This window comes from Podarcis melisellensis, assembly GCF_964234715.1.
Source record: "Podarcis melisellensis genome assembly, chromosome: 5".
Lineage (NCBI taxonomy): Eukaryota > Metazoa > Chordata > Lepidosauria > Squamata > Lacertidae > Podarcis > Podarcis melisellensis.
Window position 1 is genome coordinate 2,441,205 of NC_138537.1, and position 26,523 is coordinate 2,467,727.

General features: G+C 48.8%; 1 protein-coding gene and 1 long non-coding RNA gene across 4 annotated transcripts in view; one reads left to right on the top strand and one right to left on the bottom strand.

The window, feature by feature from the left end:
- Nucleotides 1–26,523, top strand: part of LOC309370040 — a 250,041-nt gene that overhangs the window by 38,606 nt on the left and 184,912 nt on the right. The window lies entirely within an intron of this gene.
- The window catches only part of LPP (LIM domain containing preferred translocation partner in lipoma), a 274,991-nt gene continuing 250,188 nt past the window's right edge, over nt 1,721–26,523 (bottom strand). For all 3 annotated transcript variants that reach the window (XM_081911063.1, XM_081911064.1, XM_081911065.1), the window contains 3 exons: nt 5,484–5,662; nt 3,884–4,004; nt 1,721–2,938 (listed from right to left, as the gene is read on the bottom strand). In XM_081911063.1, the coding sequence (XP_081767189.1) occupies nt 2,810–2,938; nt 3,884–4,004; nt 5,484–5,662 (429 nt within the window). In that variant the 3' untranslated portion in view covers nt 1,721–2,809. The remainder of the gene's footprint in view (nt 2,939–3,883; nt 4,005–5,483; nt 5,663–26,523) is intronic.

The window sequence follows — 26,523 nt, forward strand, 5'->3', positions numbered from 1 at the left end:
AGGTGCAAGGATCCTGGCTCAGCTAGAGGATAACCTTCCTGCCATCTGGAGTGACACAGTTCCTCTGTGTTAATGGAGAGAGGCAAACCACGATTGAATGATAAAACACTGGGTGGAATAGCCTGTAGCTCTTAATCTCCATTTAAATCCACATTCTGACTTTAGCCAAAGGAAACCTATTGCCATTTCTTTGAAATGGGAAGACTGGTGATCTACCCTCCCCCACTCTCCCTGTTCCCAGAGGGACCCCGGCTGAGGCATCAGCTCTCCAGGCAGGGGGGATTACTTTGCTATGGAGTTTATGGCAAGGGGAGTGACCCCATTGCTGAGGTTATAGTGTTTTGCTGCAGGGCAGAGATTTCAAACCTTTGCCCACATCGACTTATTTGCAGAAGACCCCGTCTGCCAATTGCAGTGGGTTCTGGGGTACACCCCAGGGGATTCCTCTGTTTGCAACAGGCTGCTTTGAGTGTGTAGAGATGGCACGCAGGTCTTCCCTCTCGGAAGCTCGGCTGCCGCTACTGACCTTCCCATCCAAATATCCCTCAAAAACTCCTGGGTCTCTGGGAGAGAGGTTGAAAGCGACTGCTGCAGTGCAGGTAAAAAGGTAAAGGACCCCGGACGGTTAAGTCCAGTCAAAGGCGACTATGGGGTTGTGGTGATCATCTCGCTTTTCAGGCCGAAGGAGCTGGCGTTTGTCCGCAGACAGCTTTCCGAGTCATGTGGCCAGCAGGACTAAACTGCTTCTGGCGCAATGGGACACCGTGGCGGAAACCAGAGCGCACGGAAATGCCATTTACCTTCCTGCCGCAGCGGTACCTATTTATCTACTTGTGCTGATGTGCTTTTGAACTGCTAGGTTGTAGTGCAGAGCTAGCTGATGTAGAACTGTACAGTTGGAGGGGGCCCACAATGGTCATCTAGTCCAACCCCAGTTGCAAACTTCTGGACAGAAGAATATCGCCCTCAGGGCCCTACTTTCATTTCTCACCTCTTATAGCGGGGGGTGTTTATCTTTCAAACCAAGGAAGAGATGTCCTTGCAAGCTACACATGCCTGAGAACACAGTCTTTACTGACCCCTTGGGTGGTGCTGTGGTCTAAACCACAGAGCCTAGGACTTGCTGATCACAAGGTCGGTGGTTCAAATCCCCACGACGGGGTGAGCTCCCGTTGCTCAGTCCCTGCTCCTGCCAACCGAGCAGTTTGAAAGCATGTCAAAGTGCAAGTAGATTAATAGGTACCACTCCAGCGGGAAGATAAACAGCATTTCTGTGCACTGCTCTGGTTCGCCAGAAGCGGCTTAATCATGCTGGCCACGTGACCCGGAAGCTGTACGCCAGCTCCCTCGGCCAGTAAAGCGAGATGGGCGCCACAACCCCAGAGTCATCTGCGACTGGACTTAATGGTCAGGGATCCCTTTACTGGTCCTCTGCAACACAGACACAGGTGGGGCAGGGATGCACCTCTGCAGCACTGGACCTGCAAGAAGCACTCGGGGTCTGTGGGGACACCACCTCGACCAAAACGGTGCCCCTTCTTCGCTGGGATCCTCTTCCCAGTTCCGGTACTGGGCTTCCACACCCAACAGGGAGAAGGATATTTGAAACTGGAACATCACCCTCTTTACCTTTCTAACTGCAGAATGTGTTTAATTCAACTTGGACCTCAAGGATGGAACATTTATTTTGCTAGTGTTTGGATATTTAGAGGGGGGGGGGTTTGGCGGGGGGAGGCAGGGGGCATAAGTCACTGCACTTGGCAAGTGCCATACTTAATAGTGCTGACCTACAAGGCTTACGGCGAGTTAAGTGTCTCTCAGGGACCTGTCCGCAAATCGGACCTTTGGAATTTGCGAAATTTCAGCCCTTAAGAACTGCTGAGGATCAAATCTGTGCGAGATTTTTTATTCCAGCTGTAGTGTGAGCGTGTGTTTCTGGACCTAACCGTCCAGAGGTCCTTTTACCTTCCCCTCAGAAAACTCTTTTCCTTTTCCTTTTTCAGGTGGAGATTACAGTAAATGGTGTGCTTGTGGTTCCAGCTCTGAAAGCTGTGTTTTGGTCGTAAAAACCCAGAAAGCTGGGTCCATGGAGGTGCGACAGAGGTGAGCCTTGAGCGCAGTTTGGTCGGCTCTGCCAAGCACGTTCCCTCGCAAGCACCCGCAGATTCCCTAATCGCCTTTCCCATCCCTGAATCGCTGCTCTAACTCCTTACTCTGCATAGTTGTCTTTAAGGCACTAGTGAAATATTGCAATACGTTATCATATGAGGCTATAGAAATAGATATAAAGTGTCCCCGTTCGTCCCCCCCCCCCATATATTAATGTGCAAAGAAGCTCAGGATCTGATGGCTCGTGTGAAGAGGGAAAGGAAAAGGCGTAAGCATCTGTAGCTGGAGCGTCAGAATGGATAAAATGCATAGGACAAGCTAATGGGTTTCGGATTTAGAGGAGATGAAACCAGAAGGGGATGGAGACAGCCGAGGACTTGGGGGGGGGGGTCCATCTTCACTACAAACATCTACCAGTTTCATACCAGTTTAAGCATCATGGCATTCCTCAAAGCATCCTGGAAACTGTAGTTTCGCGGGGGTGTCCTGAAACCTTTCTCGGAAAGAACCCCAGAGAACTACATTTCCCAGGGTGCCTTGCAGAAAGGGATTGCAGGCTCAAAGAGTTAAATCTGTAGTGTAGACTTGGGGGGGGGGGGAGAGACGCCATGATGTGGAGCCGCCAGGAAGCCACTCTGCTTCTCCCAAAGTCTTCCAGCTGTGCGAGAGGGTGAGGATGGTGCGAGGCTCCCGGGGGCGTTCAGAGGTCGGTGCTCGACTTTGCCGTCAGGGCCTGGATCCGGGCAGAGTTGCACATCTTGCAGAGGATGTGGCCGTCCAAGGGGTAGCAGCCCTGGTTGTCGCCTTCGGACAGGCGGCCTCCGCAGTCCTGTACAAGAGGGTGAGAAAGACGCATTAAACGATTTCAGGCTTGCAGGCAGCTTTTCACAATGACTCTACAGTGGTATCTTGGTTCTCAAACTTACTGTATTTTTTGGTCTATAAGACACACTTTTCCCCCTTCAAAAATGAAGGGGAAATGTGTGTGCGCCTTATGGAGTGAATGCAGGCTCTTTGGCTTCAGCGATAGCAACGCGAAGCCTCTGAAGCGCAGAGGGAGAGCTCCCCCCGCGCTCCGGAGGCTTCGCGTTGCTTTCGCTGAAGCCGCCTGAAGTCCCCGGAGCGCAGGGAACTCCCGCTGTGCTCCGAAGGCTTGCGGATAGCCGCCTGAAGCCTGGAGAGCGAGAGGGATGGGTCACACCCATCCCTCTTGCTCTCCAGGCTTCGCTTCGCTGGAGAGGCGCTGCACAGTTTTCCCTCTCTGCGCAGCGCCCCTTAAGCGAAGCGGAAGGAGAAACGGAAGGGGCTCCGTTTCTCCTGCCGCTTTGCTGAAGGGGCGCTGAGCAGAGAAGGGGAGAATTCCCCCCCCCCCGTTCTCCCCCTCCTATGGTCCGGTGCGTCCTATGGTCCGGTGTGTGTCCTATAGAGCGAAAAATACGGTAATCTGTTCTGGAAGTCCGTTCCAAAACCAAAGCATTCCAAAACCAACTGCTTACCCATAGCGAGTAATGCAAAACGGATTAATTCGTTTCAGCCTTTTAAAAACAACCCCTAAAACAGCAACTTAAGGTTTCAGGCTTGCACCAGAAGCAATTTAGTCCTGCCGGCCACATGACCTGGAAAGCTGTTTGTGGACAAACACCGGCTCCCTCGGCCTGAAAGCGAGATGAGCGCTGCAACTCCATAGTCGCCTATGCCTGGACTTATCCATCCAGGGGTCCTTTATCACTGATCTATGCACAGGACATCCTTTGCATGCACAGAAGATACTGACCTCGCAGCGGTAGCACTCCACATGGAAGTCACGGTCCAAGGCCACAATGCGCACAGTCTCCTCCTGGCCTTGCGCGGGCATGATGGGCTCTTTGCAGACAGAGCAGCGGGGCGCGAATTTCCTAGGGAACGGAGAAAGTTTGACGTGAAAGCTCTGCTCATCGAGCCAAGCGGAATCTGAGCATTCTGCACTGACGCTGGAAGTTCCAGGGCTCGAGCAAAGAATATCACCGCCCGAGGTTTCAATGTTCAGCAAGTGATGGGTAGGTGGTACACTGAAAAGGATGCTGTGGCGTTAGCCCATTCATGTTTGTATTGGGGGAGAGAAAGGGTTAATAGGTTGACCAATAAGAAAGCCCGGAGGTGGAGCCTACCTGATTTTGAGGCTCAACCCAGAGGTTTTGACAACTAGTTCAGTTGGTTCTTTTTTTTGGGGGGGGGGGAGACAGAAGAGTCAGAGTGAGTTAGAGACAGGGACAAGACTGAGAGGGAATAGAGTAACAGCGTTTCGAATATATTTTAAAAAACCACTTCCGCCCTGCAGAGTAGGTGGGGTTGTGGGCTTCACACTCCCCCCCCCCACAATTAGGGGAATCCCCGACCACGTCACCCCCAGGCCAGCCAATCGGCTGGCTCTGGGGGCGTGGCCTGCCCCATTTAACGCAGGTGCGGCCGGGGATCTCCCTCTTTCCCCGCCTGCCAGCTGTTCCTGTTTCTCACCCTCCCACCCTATAAAGTTCCCTGACCTTGCTATGGACCTTGGTTGGTCGCCATTGAGGGGCCTGGTAGGAATTTTTCCACTTGGCAAATTGGCACCAGCCACTTGGTTTTTGCCTACCTCGTAGCAAATCGTCACAACTTTCTTGGTATTGGCAGTTAGGCATTGGTATTGTTCTGTAGGTGGAAGAGGGGGTAACCCCATCACCTGCCCCGCATATTGAAGGGTAGTCTGGTAAAGGATTCTGGGGGGCGTGGCCCTCTCCGAAGCCGAGGGAGGTGTGGGCCTACTGGTGACCCCGGGGAGTTCCTAGTTGATGTGCATCAGCAGGACTCCCCTTACTGGTGGTTAACACTTCCTGGACTTCAAGCGGACGGGCTGAAGCCGGATATAGTCGGTTAGGTCCAATGCCTAAGCCAATACCGCTCAACACCTGTAACCAATAAAGTTGTGGCCTCATTTAGCCCACTAACCTTAATATTTGTGTCATGTGTCTTTATTTCCACTGGGGGCGGGGCGGGAACTTGCCATGCAACTTCTTTGTGTTTTAAATAAACTTTAATCTTCATTGTTAACTCTACCTGATTGAGACTCAATACATCACCGGGGAACCCTAGGTCCCCCCCCCAAAAAAAATGGAGGCAGCGGAAGGATAACATAGTAGTGTACAGGTCAATAGTCCGTGAAACGACTGGGGACTCTGTACGAATGCCACAGATGCTTTTGGCCAAGCTGAAATGAACTTGCAGCACAATAATAAGATAATAGCAGTCCCTCCCACATCATGTAGGTTGCAAAAGGCCTAAACAGCAACACAAATGCAAACCTCTGCTTCTTCCCCTCCCTGAGCCCCCCCAAAAGAGGCGAAGAGAAGCGCAGCCACCTGTGGAAATCCTCGATGCAGTGGATGTTTCCGCCAGCGTCCACGGTGAAGGGGATCCCGTCCAGGCTGCGCTGGCAGATCACGCAGGTGAAGCAGTGAGGGTGGTAAGCCTTGCCGGTGGCTCTCAAGATGCGCTCCATGATGGGCTTGGCGCAGACGCTGCACTGCTCCAGGGTGCTCTGCGGAGAGGAAAGGCAGCCGGAGACCATCAGTCGCGCCAAGCCTGCAAATCTTCCCTGGTCCCTTGCTTTTAGACGTGGCATGCTCTCAGGCCTTCGATGCACGAACAATGCTTATTTTATTTACTCGTTGCATTCATTTCCCACTTCTCCCCAAAAGAGCTCAAGGGGGTGTGCAGAGTTCTCCCTCTTTGATCCTCACAATGACCCTGTGAGGTAGGCTAGGCTGAGAGGAAGGGGCTGGTTATGCCCAGGGAGATTCATGTTTCAGGGAAGTGGGAGGAAGGAGAAAAGAATAATATGATGGATTGAGGAAATATAAATGTAAGTGTATGGGGGGATGGGGAAGAAATAGTGTTGGTTTTGGTACCGTATTTTTCGCTCTGTAGGACGTACTTTTTCTCCTCCAAAAATTGAGGGGAAATGTGTGTGCGTCCTATGGAGCGAATGGAGGCTCCTTGGCTTCAGCGATAGCTCTGGAGGCTTCGCGTTGCTTTCGCTGAAGGCTGGAGAGCGAGAGGGGTCAGTGCGCTGCGCTCCGGAGGCTTCGAGTTCGTTTTACTGAAGCCAGGAGAGTCTTGCTCTCCAGGCTTCAGCGAAAGGAACCCGACGCTATCTGGAGAGCGAGATGGTCTCCAGATAGGCGCCTGAAGCCTTCGGAGCGCGGCGGGAACTCCTGCCCCGCTCCGGAGGCTTCAGGTTGCCTTCTGCTGAAGCTTGTAGAGCGAGAGGGGTTGGTGTGCACCGACCCCTCTCACTCTACAGGCTTCAAAGATAGCTGTCTCAAGCCTCCGGAGTGAGGTGGGACTTCCCGATGCGCTCCAGAGGCTTCGGGTTCCTTTCGCTGTAGGGTAGGTGCTAAGCAGGAGGAGAAATGGAAGGGGCTCTGATTCTCCTGCTGCTTCACTGAAGGGGTGCTGCGCAGAGAGGGGGAGATTTTTTTTCTTCTTGTTCTCCCCCTCTAAAACAAGGTGCGTCCTATGGTCGAGTGCGTCCTATAGAGCGAAGAATACGGTACATCTGTATTGTGATGTAATATGTAAAAACCAATTAAAAAAGAAAGAAAGAAATGTGGACCCTGGTTTCCCAGGTCCCAGCCTGGCACTCTAACCACTATGCCACGCAACCTTGAAATCGTTGTCTGCAAGGACAACGTGGCTGATTTTACATGTTTAAAATGTGTCTTGGTTTTTTTAATTTTCATGTTTTTCTTTTCCACGGACACACGTCACATGTGTTGCACTCACCCACGATGGTAACAGCCGCTTTTCATTGCAGTGCCGGCCTCTTGCAATGGGGCCGTTAAATTTTAATCAGAAACAGGACGCTGAGCTCCTCTCTCCACTGGACAGGGGAGGCTGTCGGGATGCACATGGCCAGTCACCCTTGGCCATCCAACGTGGCGGGTCTCTGGAACTGGTGACTGGCCAAGCTGAACCAATCCGTTCATTGCGGCCTGTCGAGGGCTAGAAAACTGAGTGCTCCCACATCATTTCTCTAATTCCAGGCAGGGAGTTTGTCTGGTTCCAGATGGCAGCTGGCAAAGCTGCACTGGGCTTGAGGAATCACCCAACTTGTGCAGTCCTGATTTAAGCTTAACAGCACAAGAAGATTCTGTTGGATCAGACGGGGGGCGGGTGGGTGTGGGGGACTCCCTGGTCCTGAATGGGGTAACTGTGCCCCTGAAGGACGACCAGGTGTGCAGCCTGGGAGTCATTCTCGACTCACAGCTGTCCATGGAGGTGCAGGTCAATTCTGTGTCCAGGGCAGCTGTCTACCAGCTCCATTTGGTACGCAGGATGAGACCCTCCCTGCCCGCAGACTGTTTCACCAGAGTGGGGCATGCTCTAGTTATCTTCCGCTTGGACTACTGCAATGCGCTCTACGTGGGGCTACCTTTGAAGGTGACCCAGAAACCGCAACTAATCCAGAATGCGGCAGCTAGACTGGTGACTGGGAGCGGCCGCCAAGACCACATAACACCGGTCCTGAGAGATCTTCATTGGCTCCCAGTATGTTTCCAAGCACAATTCAAAGTGTTGGTGCTGACCTTTAAAGCCCTAAATGGCCTCAGTCCAGTAGACCTGAAGGAGTGTCTCCACACCCATCGTTCAGCCCAGACACTGAGGTCCAGCTCTGAGGGCCTTCTGGTGGTTCCCTCCCTGTGAGAAGTGAGGTTACAGGGAACCAGGCATTATCCATATTTTTATCCATCTAAATTGTCCAAGTGAGATTAAAATCCTGCTAATGTTTTCATCTGCTTACAATGGTCTCCTAAATAAATAATAATTCCACTCCCCCCATTCTTTTTAAAAGTTCTTGTTCTCTTAGTTCCTGAGCTTTCCAGTTAATTTTGCCATTTCAGCATAGTCCCCATCAACTTGGTTTGCTATTCTTCCCTGGTCGGGATTGGGTCCCTTCCAAGTCTAGGATTCTAGGAAATATTTCACCCATTCAACCTTGTGTTTTCTTCAAAATATTCTTCACGCCATGTTGTCTGCTATAATCTTCTTTAGTGGGCTGTGCAAAGCGCTTTACTGGCTGAGGGAGCCGGCGTACAGCTTCCGGGTCATGTGGCCAGCATGACTAAGCCACTTCTGGCGCACCAGAACAGCACATGGAAATGCCGTTTACCTTCCCACCAGAGTGGTACCTATTTATCTACTTGCACTTTGACGTGCTTTTGAACTGCTAGGTTGGCAGGAGCTGGAACTGAGCAACAGGAGCTCACCCCGTCGTGGGGATTCGAACTGCTGACCTTCCGATCAACAAACCCTAGGCTCTGTGGTTTAACCCACAGCGCCACCCGCGTCCCAAAAATAGATTTAAATAAATGCAATTTGCCCTTGTGACTTTATTGCTCGGTCCTCTTCCCTCCTTGCACCCAGCTCTGTATCTACAGCAGTCTCTGTTTTTTATTCTGTTGTTCCCCTCCTCTTTCTCGGGAGGCGAATCACCCTTGCTGTGGAATTTGCTTTGCTCCCACCAGGATGACAGGATAGACAAATTAATCCCTCCATGATGTAAATGTGTTCTGATGGCAAGCCTTCCTGAGCGTCAAGTTGCGATCTAACATCTTAACAGCTGTACACACAGCTCAGGGCAAGCGGCTGCTAGCTTCCTGCTCGGCCTCCGTGGCACGTAGCTGCCGCACCTCTGTGTCAAACGCTCTTTGCCTTCCTGGGGGCGAGACCAGAAGATTAAGACGCCCCGACCTTGAGTCCAAGGCCAAGAGGGAGCTGGCTTTGGAGAGAGGGAAAGACAACTCTGCACATGCTCAAAGGGATAAGAAGGATACTGGCAAGCTGGAAGACGGGCAGAGGAGGGCAACCGGAATGATGAAGAGTTAAAAGCTTACTGGGAAACGATATACAATGAATTGAAAAAGATGTTCAAAATAACGTTTGTGGGGGAAAACAGAAGCTTTTCTTTTAGGGACAGAACTACCTAAATTGTATAGAAATGTATTCATGTATGCTACTACAGCAGCAAGACTGTTACTTGCCCCAAAGTGGAATGAAGAAGAAGTCCCAGCAATGGAAGAATGGGTACAAAAACTTATGGAATATTCAGAAATGGCGAAACTTACCAGAAGAATAAGAAATCAAGATAACCAACTTTTTTAAAAAGAACGGAAATGGTTTGTTGAATATTTACATATGAATTGCAAGCAGATAAAAACATTGGCAGGATTATTGTAATAACCTGTAGTTTTATAAGAGTATATATTCAAAGTAGATTAAGTGAGCAAATTAAATGAATTTGGATATGCAGAAGATACTTAAAAAGAAATTTAAGGAACCACAGAAAGAGGGGGAAGGAAGTCACATTTTCAAATGTAAAACTGATTGTAAAACTAATGAAATGTATAAATAATTTTTTTTTTTTAAAGAAATGATCGAGAGTCTGGAAACCAAGCCATATGAGGAACAGTTGAAGGAGCTGGGTATGTTTAACCTGGAAAAGGGGAGACTGAGAGGAGATATGAGAGCCATCTTCAAATATCTGAAGGGTTGTCCCATGGAAGATGGAGCATGCTTGTTTTCTCCTGCTCTGGAGGGTAGGACTCGAACCCGTGGCTTCAAGTTATAAGAGAGGAGATTCCGACTCAACCTCAGGAAGAACTTTCTGGCAGTAAAAGCCGTTCGACAGTGGAACAGTCTCCCACAAGAGGTGGTGGGTTCTCATTTGCCGGAGGCGTTTAAGCCATGTCTGGATGGCCATCAGCCAGGAATTCTATACCTGCGATTCCTGCATTGCAGAGGGTTGGACTAGATGACCCTTGGTGCCCCAACTCCACTTTTCTATGCTTCTTTGCAAACAGGTGCACGACACAGCAGACCTGGGCCTGTTTCATGGGGTGGGGCACGTCAAGAGTCGAAGAGACGATCCCTAGGTCCCCTGTCCGCTCCTGCAGGGTCCAGACACACGTTCCAGACCTCAAACGAAGATATTTCTGTTGTTGGGCTTTGTTTTGAAAAGTACACCCAGGCCCCGAAGCCAGAAACAGTCTATAAAACTCTGCTCCGGCTAATCACCAGGCTTCTGGAAACATGTGCGGTCGTCCTAAGATTTAAACTCCAGTTACCCCTCACCGCAAACCGGTTCCCAAAGTGCCTCTGGGCAGTTGGGGAAGTTTGGCTATTTCTGCACCTCTTCATGGGTGGAAAAAATGAGGCTGCCAAGCCAGATTTTTGGCAATGTGCGGGGGGGGGGGGGCGCAGGCAGCCAGGGAGGTGGCTAGCGAGAGTCAACCTGCAGGCTTGCACAGCTTTCTGGTGTCGGGCTTTTTCGATCTCTGGAGGGCAGGCAAGATCACCGGGGAACGGAGAAGCTCTCCAGAAAAGCCACCCAGGTCTGAGCATGTCACTCGAAGGAAAATGACTCCAGGGGGAAATCGACGAGGAGCAGGAACGCCTGCAGGCAACAATCAAAGCCTCGTAGAATCATAGAACTGTCGGGTTGGAAGGGCACCTCAAAGGTCATTCAGTCCAACCCCCTGCAAATCAAGAATCTTTTTGCCCAAATTCGAACTCATGGCCTTGAGAGTCTCACGCTCTACCAACTGAGATATCTCCGGACAACAATCGTTTTTCAGCCTCTTAACTTTCTGTATGTTTCAAAACTATATTGTAAACATTTCCTGGGTTTTTGTTTCATTTTATCCTTTTCTCATTTTGTTTGTTTTTAAACTATCAGGCGGGGCGTAAATCTTGACGATGCAGGTAAAATAAATAAATAAAAAGCCCTTGCCAGGAAATGGATGGTTATTAGCCAGCCAGCAAGAGTGGCTTTGTGAGGCAGGGCTGAGCTCAGAAACCGTTTCCACTCCAACCGTAAAAGAAATAAAATAACAGGACTAAGGAGAATGGAAACTCTCTCTGTGTGTCTCTCTCTCTTCTGCCTCTGCCTGGTATATTAAATGCTATACGCTCTACATGCAATTATGGGGGGAAATGGCAGGAAATTGACCCATTTGGGCAGAAGCGTCCCTGTCACGCTTCACGCTTTCTCGTTCCACGGCCCATTTGGAGGATGAGCAATTTCTTTCCGGGGCAAAAGAAGATCTATCAGCAGCCGGTGTGTCTTCGCACAAAAGCGGCACTCAGAAACCCTCTCAGGTTCTCGCTTCGTTTTCCTCTTTGTGTTGCTCAATAAAATTATAGCCAATGGCCATAAATATGTGGTTGCGACGCTGCCGCCTCGCAGCCCGCTTCCCTCCCTGCAAAACATTACAATAATGATGGCTGCATCTGCAGCAGCAGTGTGTCTGGATCGAGAGAAGTAATATTCCTGCTCTGTTCTGCCTTGCTCAGACCTCACATGGAGTCCTGCATTCTGTTCTGGGCAGCCCAATTTAAGAAGGGCATGGACAAGCTGGAAGGGCAACCAAGATGAGCAAAGGGAATGAGACTTTGCGCCGGCCATCAGGCAATGGCTTTTTCCACCTGCCTTGCCTTCAGAACAGAGTTGAGTCTGCGCCAAGTCCTGGGGATTTGGAGTGTGTGAATTCAACCCTGCTTAGTTTGTCTTTTGGTGGCTGGTTTGTTAACGTTGTTAATAACAACGTTTAGGGAAGCTTTTAATGTTTAATAGGTTATTGTATTTTTGTGTTTTGTTGGAAGCCACCCAGAGTGGCTGAGGAAACCCAGCCAGATGGGCGGGGTATAAATAATAAATTATTATTATTATTATTATTATTATTATTATTATTATTATTATTATTATTATTATTATCATCATCATCATCTTTCGTGGAGCATGCATTCTGCAATGCTTTCTGAATCTTATAATATGACCTTTGTTGCGGTTGTGCTGTTTAGCTTATTTCGTTGGTTTGCTTGTTTGCTAATTGCGTTTTATTAGTTGGGGTTGTTTTCCTTATGTGATTCTTTTACTGATGATTAGTTAAGTATTCTATATGATTTATCCTATACAGCGGTACCTCTGGCTGCAAACAGGATCCGTTCCAGAGGCGCGCTCACAACCTGAAAAGAACGCAACCTGCCTCTGCGCACGCACGGGTCGTGATTCGCAGTTTCTGCGCATGTGCATGACATCATTTTGCACGAACAGAGAAACCCGGAAGTAACCTGTTCCGTTACTTCTGGGTCGCCGTGGGACGCAACTTGAAAACGTGGAACCTGAAGCAAACATAACATGAGGTATGACTAAACAAAAAAAATTCCTTCCAGTAGCACCTTAAAGACCATCTAAGTTAGTTCTTGGTATGAGCTTTCGTGTGCATGCACACTTCTTCAGATACCATGTGCATGCACACGAAAGCTCATACCAAGAACTAACTTAGTTGGTCTTTAAGGTGCTACTGGAAGGATTTTTGTTTTGTTTTGACTATGGCAGACCAACACGGCTACCTATCTGTAACATGAGGTATGACTGTATTTGTGATCTCCTATTATTTTATTATTTATTGATTGTAAGCTGCTTTGTGACTCATGTGTGTGGCAAGGGGCATAGAAATATAAGAAACGGAACAGGAATGGAAACCAAGGCTTATGAGGAGCGCTTGAAGGAGCTGGGTATGTTTAGCCTGGAAAAGAGGAGACTGAGAGGAGAGACGTATTCATATAGCTCCAGGGCAGTCACATGGAAAAGGGAACAAACTTGTTTTCTCCTGCTCTGGAGGGTAGGACTCGAACCCATGGCTTCAGGTTATAAGAAAGGAGATTCTGACTAAACATCAGGAAGGACTTTCCGACGGCAAGAGCTGTTTGACAGAGGAATGGACTCCCTCAGAAGGTGGTAGACTCTCCCTCCTTGGAGGTTTTTAAGCAGAGGTTGGAGGGCCATCTGTCTCTGTATTTTTTAGCTGAGATTCCTGCATTGCTAGGCGTCCCTTCCATCCCTACAATTGTCCATGGTTCTATGAATTGTTCCCAGCTGCAAAATCTCCCCTTGATAAAAGGCCACTCCACACAGAATCCTATGAGAAACCTACATGTACCTAGAAGCCTGCAGGTGCTTGTGGCAACTGCTGGTTTTGACAGCTGCTACAGGCACAGAGCCTAGGACTTGCCGATCAGAAGGTCAGCAGTTCAAATCCCCGCGACGGGGTGAGCTCCCGTTGCTCAGTCCCTGCTCCTGCCACCCTAGCAGTTTGAAAGCACGTCAAAGTGCAAGTAGATAAATAGGTACCACTCCAGCGGGAAGGTAAACGGCGTTTCCGTGCGCTGCTTTGGTTCACCAGAAGCGGCTTAGTCATGCTGGCCACATGACCTGGAAGCTGCAAGCCGACTCCCTCGGCCAGTAAAGTGAGATGAGCGCCGCAACCCCAGAGTCGGCCACGACAGGACCTAATGGTCAGGGGTCCCTTTACCTTTACCTTTACAGGCACCAATGGAACTCTTTCCCCAGAAACCCACTCAGAACCATTACTGAATTACCTAATAGCAGCAAGTGGCTTCCTATTTCAGCAAGAGAGAGGTACAGGTTAGTTATAGAAGTTCCTCTTTCTATTGCAGTTTCTTTGATCCTCTGTCTCCTTGCTGCAAGAAGTCATATGCTGCTGGAGGATAAGTGAGTGACAATGCTGAGAAGGTTGGAAAGATGCTCTCTATGGGTGACTGTAGCAGCTGCTACAATCAATATCTGTTACAGTCACCCAGAGGCTTTGGGGGACAACTTGAAGCATCATTGATGGGCTCATGTGCGGGCTGACCCCAAGGTCCGCCAACCAGTTATGCGCAGAGATTTGAAGTATTCTGCAGATAAATCTCTCATGATTGCTACGTGAATCCTTTTCAGTTGTGAACACTGTAAGGTCAAGAGAGTCGGTGGCCACCAAAATGAAGAAATGACAGCACTGATGCTAAAAACAAGGGGGTTAAGAATGTAAGGAGGGCCTGCAGGATCAGGCCAATGACATATCTAGGCTGAAATCCTGTTCTGGAAATCAGCTTGTGGGAAAGGAAGGTCTGAGGACAACATCCCTTCCTGTGGTTTTTAGCAACTGGGATGATGATGATGATGAAGATGAAGATGATGAAGATGATGAAGAAGAGGAAGAGGAAGAGGAAGTGGAAGAAGAGTTTGGATTTGATATCCCGCTTTATCACTACGCTAAGGAGTCTCCTGGGGAAATAGTTCACCAACCAAAGGACCTCATGAGCTATGAGGCTTGGTTCCCTGACTTCCTGAGGGAGAGGAGCCCCACACAGCACCAATGACTGGGATCAGTGTGCTTCTGAATAATACCCTTTGCTGGAAACCAAATGGAGGGGAGAATGTTCTTGCACCCAGGTCCTGCTTGCAGACTTCCCACTGGGACAACCAGTTGACCATCTGCAGCAGCACAGCCGGACGCCTTCTCCTGCCCCAGCTGCAATAAAACATGTCTCTCCTGTATTTGTGCTGTTTGACTCCTCCCCCCCCCCATGGCACATTCCTCTATTGTCTCCCGAGACATACAGAAGCCAGCCAATCATCCAGGATGCTAAATTTTTATTTCAAGATATGTGGATCTCCTTCATATTTTTGATGCTGCTTCAACTAAGGAGTTTGGGAAACCTATTTTATTGCAGAAGAAGAAGAGGAGGAGAAGTTTGGATTTGATATCTAGCTTTATCACTACCCTAAGGGGTGGTGCTGTGGGTTAAACCACAGAGTCTAGGACTTGCTGATCAGAAGGTCGGCGGTTCGAATCCCCGCGACAGGGTGAGCTCCTGTTGCTCGGTCCCTGCTCCTGCCAACCTAGCAGTTTGAAAGCACGTCAAAGTGCAAGTAGATAAATAGGTACAGCTCCAGTAGGAAGGTAAACGTCCACTGCTCTGGTTCGCTGGAAGTGGCTTAGTCTTGCTGTCCGCATGACCCGGAAGCTGCACGCCTGTTCCCTCGGCCAATAAAGCGAGATGAGTGCTGCAACCCCAGAGTCGGCCACAACTGGACCTAATGGTCAGGGGTTCCCTTTACCTTTACCCTTAAGGAGTCTCAAAGTGGCTAACATTCTCCTTTCCCTTCCTCCCCCACAACAGACACTCTGTGAGATGAGTGGGGCTGAGAGACTTCAGAGAAGTGTGACTGGCCCACACCCAGCAGCTGCAGGTGGAGGAACGGGGAAGCGAACCCAGTTCACCAGATTACGAGTCCACCGCTCTGAACCACTACACCATACTGGCTCCAACTATGGAGGTCGAAAACAGCCATCCTGGCTAGTAGCCATCAACGGCTCCAAGAATTTGTCTAATTTTTTTAAAGCCATCCAGGTTATTGGCAGCCCCTGCCTCCTGTGGGAGTGAGTTCCACAGTCTAACTACATCAGCAGGACCGAGGGGAGGGGCCTGTCGCCTGGTCAGCCCAGGACCTCCAGACACACTGCCCAGGCTTGCACTGCAAGCAGCGGTTGTTTGCCTTCACCCCCAGAGGTGCACTCCATTGCGTCTTGAGACAGATGCCAACAAACAACCTTTCCGCTAGTCTAAAAAGTCCCAAATGCTGTAACCTTCCTTCATAACATGGTCTCTCCATCCCATGGACCATTTTGTTTGCCTTTTCCTGAACCCTTTCCAACTCTTCTTCCTCCTTTCTAAGGTGAGGCATCCAGAACAGTACCCAGTATTCCAAACATGACTGCAGCAAAGGTTTGCATGATCTGACCACTCCCAGATCATTCATGCAGGCTTACTGGAACACAGAGGAGGTGCGGGTTTATCCAGGAAGATTTCCCTGACCTCGTCACGGTTCTCCTTTTATCTCTGGACTCCCTTTCGCTCAAGACCCAGGAGAACCCAGTTCGTTACTGGGGGAAGGCCACAGAAGACCAGGGTTTTCGAGGCTTCTAATCCTGAATCTCTGCACGCCTGAGATGGAGTTTTGTGTCTGGGAACAGCAGAGGGCCTTCGCTCCCTGAGAAACACGCAGCTCCAACAATGACAGCCAGATTAATTAAGCTCGTTAAAAGATCATAAAAACCCTCAGAGGTGGAAGCAAGCACAGTCTACGCTTGACTCTTTTATTATTATTAGCTGGGTGATAAAATCGCCAATTGCTGGTTATAAATTATGATGGCCAAAGCAGAAGCCGATGGATGAAGGCGGGGAAAAGAAGATCTCTTGCGGAGACCCACCAGCGGCGCTCTCGCTCTCTCTCTCTCTCTCTCTCTCTCTCTCTCTCAGTCTTTGCTTCTGCATGAAACGAGAAGGTTCTGGTGCCTGAATACTGAACCTCCCTGCTTTCAGAGGGAATTAGGAGAAACTCGATCTACTTCACACAAACGCAAGAGCCGTCTTGGATCAGGCCTACCTAGTCCAGCGTCCTGTTCTTGCAGTGGCCAACAAAAGACCCTCATGGGAAGCCCACAATTTGAGCAGTAGGACCCAGGAACACAGAGCTGGAAGGGACCCTGAGGCTCATCTAGCCCAACCCTCTGCAATGCAGGAATCTCAGCTAAAGCATCCCTTGACAGATGGCCATCCAACCTCTGCTTGAAAAACTTCAAGGGAGGAGACTCCACCACCTCTCAAGGGAGACTGTTCCTCTGCAGCACAACTAGACATGTACTTACTTGAAAGTAAGTGCCAGTGTTTCTGGGCTCGCTGTGGCTGGAGGCAGCCTGGTCACAGAAACACAAGGACTTCAGCAGAGCCTGCTGGATCAGGCCAGTGGTTCATCTGGTCCAGCACCCTGTTCTCACAGGAGCTGAGCGGATGCCCCAAGGGGAAGCCAGAAATCAGGATTTGAACATAAGACCACTCAGGAGCAAATCAGGATTTGAACACAAGACCACTATCCCCTCCCGTGCTCTCCGGCAACTGAGATCCAGAAGCATCACATAACACCGGTCTTGAAAGACCTACATTGGCTCCCAGTACGTTTCCGAGCACAATTCAAAGTGTTGGTGTTGACCTTGCAAGCCCTAAATGGCCTCAGCCCAGTAGACCTGAAGGAGCATCTCTACCCCCAGTCACCAGTCTAGCTGCCACATTCTGGATTAGTTGCAGTTTCTGGGTCACCTTCAAAGGTAGCCCCACACAGAGCGCATTGGAGTAGTCCAAGCGAGAGATAACTAGAGCATGCACCAGTCCGGCGAGACAGTCAGCGGGCAGGGAGCGTCTCATCCTGCATACCAGATGGAGCTGGTAGACAGCTGCCCTGGACACAGAATTGACCTGCGTCTCCATGGACAGCTGTGAGTCCAAAATGACTTCCAGGCTGCGCACCTGGTCCTTCAGGGGCACAGTTACCCCATTCAGGACCAGGGAGTCCCCCACACCCGCCCACCTCCTGTCCCCCCAAAACAATACTTCTGTCTTGTCAGGGTTCAACCTCAATCTGTTAGCTGCCATTCATCCTCCAGACACTCACACAGGACCTTCACTGGGTCAAGAAAGAGATTCTGACTAAAACTTTCTGATGGTAAGAGCCGTTTGAGAGTGGAACAGTCTCCCTCGAAAGATGGTGGTCTCTCCTCCCTTGGAGGTTTTGTGGCAGAGGTTGGACAGACATCTGTCAGCGACCTTCTTTGCTGTTATTCCTGCATTGCACTGGGTTGGACTAGATGACCCTTGGGTCCCTTCCATCTCTACTATTCAACAATTCTAGGAAATGGAAAAAGCGGCCTCAGGAGCAGCAAACGAGACTGAGGAGAGTGGGATGAGAGCCGTCTGCTTACTTTCCCTCGCTTCCAGGTATTTTACTCCCCTGCTGAAAAATCATCTCCCCCGAATACATTTTGCCATAGGGAGTGGGAAATATGAAGAGTCATATTTTCCCTGGTGGAGTGAAAAATAGCTGGAGGAGAGATTTGGAGCAGGAAAAAGCACAAAGAGGGAAGGGTTAAGCAGGCCAGACCACCACCACTGGACCACCACTGAGGATTTATTTGCTGGGGGGAAAGTTGGAAAGATACACACACACAGGCAGGTTTGAATGCAAAGAGATAAGGGGTACGACTGCAAGGCAGGCTCAGCCTTTGGAGCAAAAGAACGGGAGGAAATTAAGTCCATGAATTTCCCTCTCTTTCCCCTGACACCTGCAAGGTATTTTGAGGTGGGTGAGGAGGGAGGGGACCAGCGGAAGATTCTGGCGGGCTCGAGGGGCCAGTGCCAGGTTGCAGAAAATTACTGAACATTAGGAAGAAAGGCGGACCAATGAGCTCCTTTGGGATCTCGGAATTTACCCAAGAAAACGGAGTGCTGATTACTCCTGGGTTTGCGGCGCCTCGTGAATTATTTAATCATTGTTCCTTTGCAGGAGGAATATATTTATCTGCCCATTGGAGAGAGAGAGAGAGAGAGAGAGAGAGAGAGAGAGAGAGAGAGAGAGAGAGAGCGCACATACTGTTGCAATCTGTTTACATTAATCTTGAAAACACGATTACTATTATTTTATGAGATGAAGGAAGTGGGAAGAAGCAAGGGTGGGAATAGTAAACACAGCCTATGAGAGGCATAGGAAGCTCTCTTATACTGAATGTTTAGTCAGAATCTCCTTTTTTGTAACTTGAAGCCATGGGTTCGAGTCCTACCCTCCATAGCAGGAGAAAAGAAGCATGCCCCCTCTTCCATGTGACAGCCCTTGAGATAACTGAAGATGGCGATCTCCTCTCAATCTCCTCTAAACCACTGAGCCTAGGGCTTGCAGATGAGAAGGTCGGCAGTTTGAATCTCTAAGACGGGGTGAGCTCCCGTTGCTCAGTCCCTGCTCCTGCCCACCTAGCAGTTCGAAAGCATGTCAAAGTGCAAGTAGATAAATAGGTAAACTTCTCTGGCAGGAAGGTAAACGGCGTTTCCGTGTGTTGCCCTGGTTTGCCAGAAGCGGCTTAGTCATGCTGGCCACATGACCCAGAAGCTGTACGCGGCTCCCTCGGCCAGTAAAGTGAGATGAACGCCACAACGCCAGAGTTGCCTGCGACCGGACCTAACGGTCAGGGGTACCTTTACCTTTATCTCCTCTCAACCTCCTCTTTTCCATGCTCAACATGCCCAGCTCCTCCAACCATTCCTCATCAGGCTTGGCTTCCAGACCCTTCATCAACTTGGTCACCCTCCTCTGCCCACCTTCCAGCTTGTCAACATCCTTCTTAAAAATCCAACCAATTAATTCCGAAGGAAATCAGCCCTGAGTGCTCACTGGAAGGACAGATCCTGAAGTTGAGACTCCAATACTTTGGCCACCTCATGAGAAGAGAGGACTCCCTGGAAAAGACCCTGATGTTGGGAAAGATGGAGGGCACAAGGAGAAGGGGAGGACAGAGGACGAGATGGTGGGACAGTGTTCTCGAAGCCACCAGCATGAGTTTGACCAAACTGCGCGAGGCAGTGGAAGACAGGAGGGCCTGGCGTGCTCTGGTCCAGGGGGTCACAAAGAGTCGGACACGACTAAACAACTCAACAACAACAACAACAAGCTGTGAATGGGATGTGAGCCTCTGTACTTGAACTTCAGTTCTTGTGTGCACCAACGGGGTGAATGTTGTCTTTGTGCATTTTGGTGGAGGTCTGGGAGTAGAATTCGATGAATGAGACTGAATGGAGTCGTAGGGTTTCCTTTAATGATGGTGTCGATGTAAAGAAGGATTTTGGTGTGATGTGCAGAATTTCACAAGTTAGGGCTGTGCCTCTGCAAGAGGAGAATCCCTGAATCCAAAGATGTCTCAAAATATGCTGCTAAGTTTTTGAGATGCCATAAATTTAGTGTTCAGTGCTGCACTGCATAATATTGTAGTTTGTCATTTTTTTCTGTTTACACATTTGTAAGCGGCTTAGAGACTCTCATAAGCATTAAGCGGTATATAAATATATTAACTCGACTGATCAATCAACCCCCAAGAAGAAACTCACCCCACATTAGTTATTACACTAATATGGATCCATCTCCCAGCTCCTGACTTACGAGCTCTGGAAACCTACGAGTTGAACAACAATTATTTGTGGAGTGCCAATAAATCCTTTCCGGTAACATCGTGGGGCCGGCCTTGCTGCAACTGACTTACGATTCCGTACGATCCACGCCGTATGAAGTCGTTGGAAACGTACGAAGGAGACGAGCGAGGAGGAGAACGCCCAAAGCTAAGAAAATGTACGGTGCTGAAGCACGGAGTAAATGAGGAGCTTAAACTGCTTTTGTGTTGCCATAATTTAACATATCATTAGAAGCCGCGGGGTAGGATTTGTGGCTCCGGCGGGGAGCCTGTTCCTCACAACGCCTCCGCCACCCAGATTTGATGGCAGCCTCGCCTTGCGAGGAAAGGGACGCTCTGAAAGAACAGAACATCGTCTCCCACACCCCCATTCGCTCCCCGCTCCATCCCTCTCCCTTTCTGCCGAGGGCGCGAAATCGAAACGCGACGGGGCAGTTTGTGCGGAGTTATGGAGCCATTCATTCCAGCAGACAGGCTGCTTTAAACACATCTACGTAATGGATAGGAAAAAGTGTTTAAGCAACAATAAAAAGAGGAGATTTAGTGGGATTAATAAAGGTGTCTCTTAAAGCAGCATGTCACCATTAAGATAATTAACGGGGCATACAGGAGGGCTGGTTGGAACGGGGGTTTAGTATCCCTCGACCCAGATGATGCGCCAGGGCACTTTCCAGGTGCCAAAAACTTCTCCGGGAGGAAAGTGGGGAGGGAAAAAGCTAAGTCCGTAAAAGAGGGGTTTAAAATTTTAAGTGATACAGTGTGGATCTGGAACGCAAAGGTTAAGGGAATATTAGAAGGGCAATAATTCCATCTGATTAAACTTTTATCTGGAGTGGCTGTGAAATGTTCAGAATGAATTAAGGGTTTTTATTAACAGATGTAAGGGCTCCATAAAAAGGGTTTAAAAAGAATAAAGAAATTTTAAAAAATGAAGTGATGGAGAGGGAAAGTCTGAAAGAAGAGGCAGGAGCATGAAGTGATAACCTGGCTGCCAGTTTAGAAAAAGATGTGCATGTATATCTATATAGCACAAGAGTTTCGGCAAATGAGGATGGTTGTAATTCAAAGGAGAGAGCGATTCTTTACGGCAAAAGACACCCACAGTCACACGAAGAGCACATTTATTACCCTGCGCATCCACAGCCCTTTTCAGTATTCAGTACGGCTAACAACTCCTTTATTGTTATTGATATTTTGCCCATTGCAACGGAGCACAGGAATGGAATAACAGATCTCATTTACAGCCCATGCATTTCCCCCATCCACAAACACTTAACGGAATTAAAAATTAATAAAGTACAAAAAAAAAAAAGATGACAAGGCAAAAGCTTCATTTTCCAAATTACAAAGGGGAAACTGTGGCCTGGCTGGCACTGGAGACCCTGCCTCTGTCGAAGCAGCTCTGTGAATTTCCACCAGCAAATGAAAGCAGATATACTAGAAGCTACAACCGTAGGCAGGTGAGCAGTTTTTACACTGCAAAGCAGCCCGGGGTGATTTTAAGTGGGAGAGGAGCAGTGGGCTGCTTAACCCTCTCGCCTGCGGCTGTTTTCCCACTCCAAAGGGTCCTCTCCCAGTTGATTTCCCAGCTGCAAGGGCAAAAGGGACGAGGGATCTACGAATCTCTCTTCCCTTGCAGGGAGAAAATCAGTTTGTGGAGGGTGATTGTGAGCGGATAAATGGCAGGAGAGACAAAGGTTAAGCATGGTCTTTCATCTGTGTTGCCGTATTTGGACACTTCTGGCTAATGTCACCTACGAAGTCACTTCTGGACCTCAAGGCCCCCCTTTTCTGCTAGAGAAGGGGTGGGATGGCTTCATTCTGCTCCATGAAGTTCGGGTAATGAGTGCAATGGTTCCGTTCTTCCCCACCGTAAATCGTAGAGTTTATCTACTCCACAGGAATCACAGCTCATGAATGGCTGACTTCTAAATGGAGAGGGCACAAGAAACAGGCTGAGATGCTGCGTCTTGTGTCTCAGGGATTATAGGACAGAGAAGACATGGGGTCCTTCCTGCATCAGGGGTCATTGGGGGAGGGGCTGTTTCCAAACGTGCCTCCCTTGCCTTGTGTCGCCCAAGCTGGGCATGGAGGGCAAGGGTGTGAATGTGCCAGCATTTCTGAATCCTGGAGAGAGACCTTTGAAGATGAAATATTTTAAATGAATACATTAGAAACTACAGCAGGAGCTCTCCTCTCTGTTCAGCTGGTCCTGAGCTATTGACAGATTGGAAGAGTTGAGGAAACATGATGTCCTGTGTCCAGTTCTGGGCACCGCAGTTTAAGAAAGTTATTGACAAGCTGGAAGGTATGCAGAGGAGGGAGACCAAGATGATCAAGGGTCTTATGAAGCAATATGAAGAATGGTTGAAGGAGCTGGGGATGTTTAGCCTGGAAAAGAGGAGGCGGAGAGGAGATAGGAGAGCCATCTTCAAATATGGGCTGCCCCATGGAAGAGGGAGCAAGCCTGTTTTCTCCTCTGGAGGGTACGACTTGAATCAAGGGCTCCAAGTTACAAGAAGGGAGGTTCCGACTAAACATCAGGAAGAACTTTCTGACAGTAAGAGCTGCTCCACAGTGGAAAAGACTCCCTCAGAAGGTGGTCATTCTCCTTCGTTGCAGGTTTTTAAATATATATAAATAAAGGTAAAGGGACCCCTGACCATTAGGTCCAGTCGCGGACAACTCTGGGGTTGCGGCGCGCATCTCGCTTTATTGGCCGAGGGAGCCAGCGTACAGCTTCCGGGTCATGTGACCAGCATGACTAAGCCGCTTCTGGCGAACCAGAGCAGCACACGGAAACGCCGTTTACCTTCTTGCCAAAGTGGTACCTATTTATCTACTTGCACTTTGACGTGCTTTCGAACTGCTAGGTGGGCAGGAGCAGGGACCGAGCAACGGGAGCTCACCCTGTAGCAGGGATTTGAACTGCTGACCTTCTGATCAGCAAGTTCTAGGCTATGTGGTTTAACCCACAGCCCCTCCCGTGTACACACACACACAAATTTTTTAAATTAATTTTTAACATATCATTTCCAACAGTCATTTAACATAACTTCTTATCTTATACAATATTTTAGACTTCCGTCAACAACCTCTGAAGATTTTTTGTTCTTTATCACTTATTCTGCATTTCTTAATTTCTCTATTATTTTTAATTATCATTAACTAATAATTCTCTTCATAGTCTTCCTTGCAATATTTCATATAATCCTCCTTACAGAACTTCTTGTAGTCCTACTAGCGTAATCTGCTTATTACAATTGCTTTTCAAATAGTTTGAATATTTACTCCAGTCTTTCTAAGAATCTCTGGTCCCACAGGTTTCAAATCCTTCCTGTTAATTTATCTGATTCTGCATAGTCCATTAATTTCATTTGCCATTCTTCTTTCGTCGGTAATTCTTCTTGCTTCCGTTTCTTGGCCAATAGTATTCTTGCTGCCGTTACTGCACATAAAAACAACTTACAGTCCTGTCTGTTAACATCCTCCGCTACAATGCCAAGTAAAAATGCTTCTGGTTTTTTCATAAATGTATATTTCAACATCTTTCTCATTCGTTGCAGGTTTTTAAATGGCAGTTGGATGGCCATATGTCACGGGTGCCTTAGTCGTGTTTCCTGCGTTGCAGCGGGTTGGACTAGATGACCCCTGGGGTTCCATCCAACTCGAAGATTCTGTGAAAGTTCTCAGCAACAGAACTTCTCCCTGTGGCCAGACACTCCCAGGAAGTGTCCCCAGGCAAGACGTGAAAGCAACAGAACTCTCCATCAGAGCTCCATGTCCACCTGCCCTACACCTGGCAGGTAAAATGAGGGTTTGGGTGTGCCAACGATCAGCTGATTGGGAGCCCCTGCAAAGTCCCAGCTGCGTTTTTCTTTTTCTTTTTTGCAAGCACTGATGTTTAGTGCTTCCAGGGAGCTGCGTTCAGCACTCAAAGCCCTGGCGACCAGCTGAGTGCTGGATCTCCAAAGCGTAGCACTGTGGTGAGCTTGCAACCTGCACAGTATTAACTTCTCACTGCGTAGGTGAAAATGGATGTCGCCGTGACAAGGGGAGATCAGAGGGTGGCCAGCCTTCTTCACCTGTCTAACTTGGTCCATGGAGGGTGGGGAAGAGAACAACCCAGACCTTTGTCCAGGTCCAATTCCAGTCCACAATGACTGGTGGCCATTCTGCAGGGTTGCAGGACAGGGCAGGGACTGGAGCTGGGGCTTTCAGCCGCTGTGCTAGAACATCGCGTGAAAAGAGGGACGCAGCATCTTTTGCGTCTCTGCTTTGGCAGGCGCCACAAGCAGCTCACCCAAACCGCAAGGAGTTCTGTTTGCAAATGGCTGCATCTCATTACCTCCATCCATTATTCTATGGGGGTGGTTTGACTTTTCTAGCCTTGAGATTCCGCAGTCAAGGTGATCCCTCTGCCTGGGATGGAAAGTTGCTCCTGAGCACCTGCAAAAAGCCTCTCTCATCCTCCATCCATGCTGGAATGTCCACTGTGCGGTTTCCCTTCTTTGCCTTTCTTATGGCATCCTTCCAGGCTGACAATTCCCTCTCAGCCCATGCCACAGGTGTGCCTGCTGTTCTCCTTAATTCGAGCAACTTTGCACTTTGCAAAAGGCAAACATCCTCCTTGCTTTTTTTAAATTCTGAAATCCCCCCATTCCCCCCCCCAACTTCCTTCAACCTCCTTCTCTGGTTTATTTCAAAATGATATCATTTCCTGTGGAAGGTTGGCAGTTCGAATCCCCATCACGGGGTGAGTTCCCGTTGATCTGTCCCAGCTCCTGCCAACCTAGCAGTTTGAAAGCATGCCAGTGCAAGGAGATACAGTGGTACCTCTGGATATGAACGGGATCCGTTCCAGAGCCCCGTTCGCATCCTGAAGTAAACGTAAGACACGACTGCACATCTGCACATTCCTCCGCTTCTGCGCATGATGCTATTTTGAGCATCTGCGCATGCGGAAGTGGCGAAACCTGGAAGTAACGCGCTCTGTTACTTCCGGGTCACTGTGGAGCGCAACCCGAAAATACTTAACTTGAAGCTACTTCAACCCGAGGTATGACTGTAAATAGGTACCACTGTAGAGGGAAGGTAAACAGTGTTTCCGTGCGCTCTGGTTTCGGTCACAGTGTCCCGTTGTGCCAGTAGCGGTTTAGTCCTACTGGCAACATGACTGTGGCCATGTCTGTGGACAAACGCCGGCTCCCTCGGCCTGAAAGCGAGATGAGCGCCACAACCCCATAGTCGCCTTTGACTGGACTTAACTGTCCAGGGGTCCTTTACCTTTTTACCTCTTTTTACTTTCTGACACTGGCAAAACAAAAGCGCCCAGCTCCCCCAAATTCAACCCTAAGCAATGTATTTGATCTATACCTGCAGAGGGAGCCAAGTCCCCACAGAGGGTGATATCCTGAACGGGCTCAGGTGTTCTTCAGTTCAAAGAGTGTGAGAGGCATTTTAATGAATTTCATCTTTCTTCTCCCCACCCTTTTGTTTTTCAAGTAGTCACTCAGAATTCTTTATACTCTTTGGGAAACAAACATAATAGTCTTAATGATCCCACTGAGCAGTTAAAATTCAAATTACCGAGCGCTGGGAGCAGCACACACAGACAAGCACTTTCCGTAAATTACTCTCCAATTTGGGTTGTGATAAAAACAAAAATACAGGATTTTTTAAAATGTGCCTGCATATATATATATATATATATATATATATATATATATATATTTGCTTTCGTAGATTTTCACGGGTACAGGAATGCAGGTTTTGGTGTCCTCGGGTGTCTTCCCGTGTAAAAGTTGGGGTGTCTAGGCGACGTTTCGACGAGGTCTCACTCGTCATCTTCAGGCTGGTGCTTTCGGCTTCTTGTTACTGGAACAGAGCAGGATCTCAGTGTTTGAGTTCCTATAAATACTGTTGAGGGGGTGTGGTGTATAGCCTCCAATGTTCTGGGCAGAGAGGAAGTTCCCAGGCTAGTGTGCCTTTTCTTCTTTTGTTCCTTAATACACCACACCCCCTCAACAGTATTTATAGGAACTCAAACACTGAGATCCTGCTCTGTTCCAGTAACAAGAAGCCGAAAGCACCAGCCTGAAGATGACGAGTGAGACCTCGTCGAAACGTCGCCTAGACACCCCAACTTTTACACGGGAAGACACCCGAGGACACCAAAACCTGCATATATATATATATATATATATATATATATATATCTAAATGTTCTTCTTGCATCTGATTTACATTCTTACTTGGCTGCTATTCTTCTTCATAATCTCTTTTATGGAAAAAACAGCAAATGAATTATATTATTTTAAAAATAGCTGTTCTTTACAGTACGGATCTGGCATCTGCTTTCTCTTTATACGCGAAGGCACAAACTGCAAGAAAGGTTCTCCTGCCCAAGCTCCATTGGACACCAAGAGAGTAGGAACGTTGGATCTGGGCCTCAGAGAGGCTTGCCTTCAAACGACAGTTACTA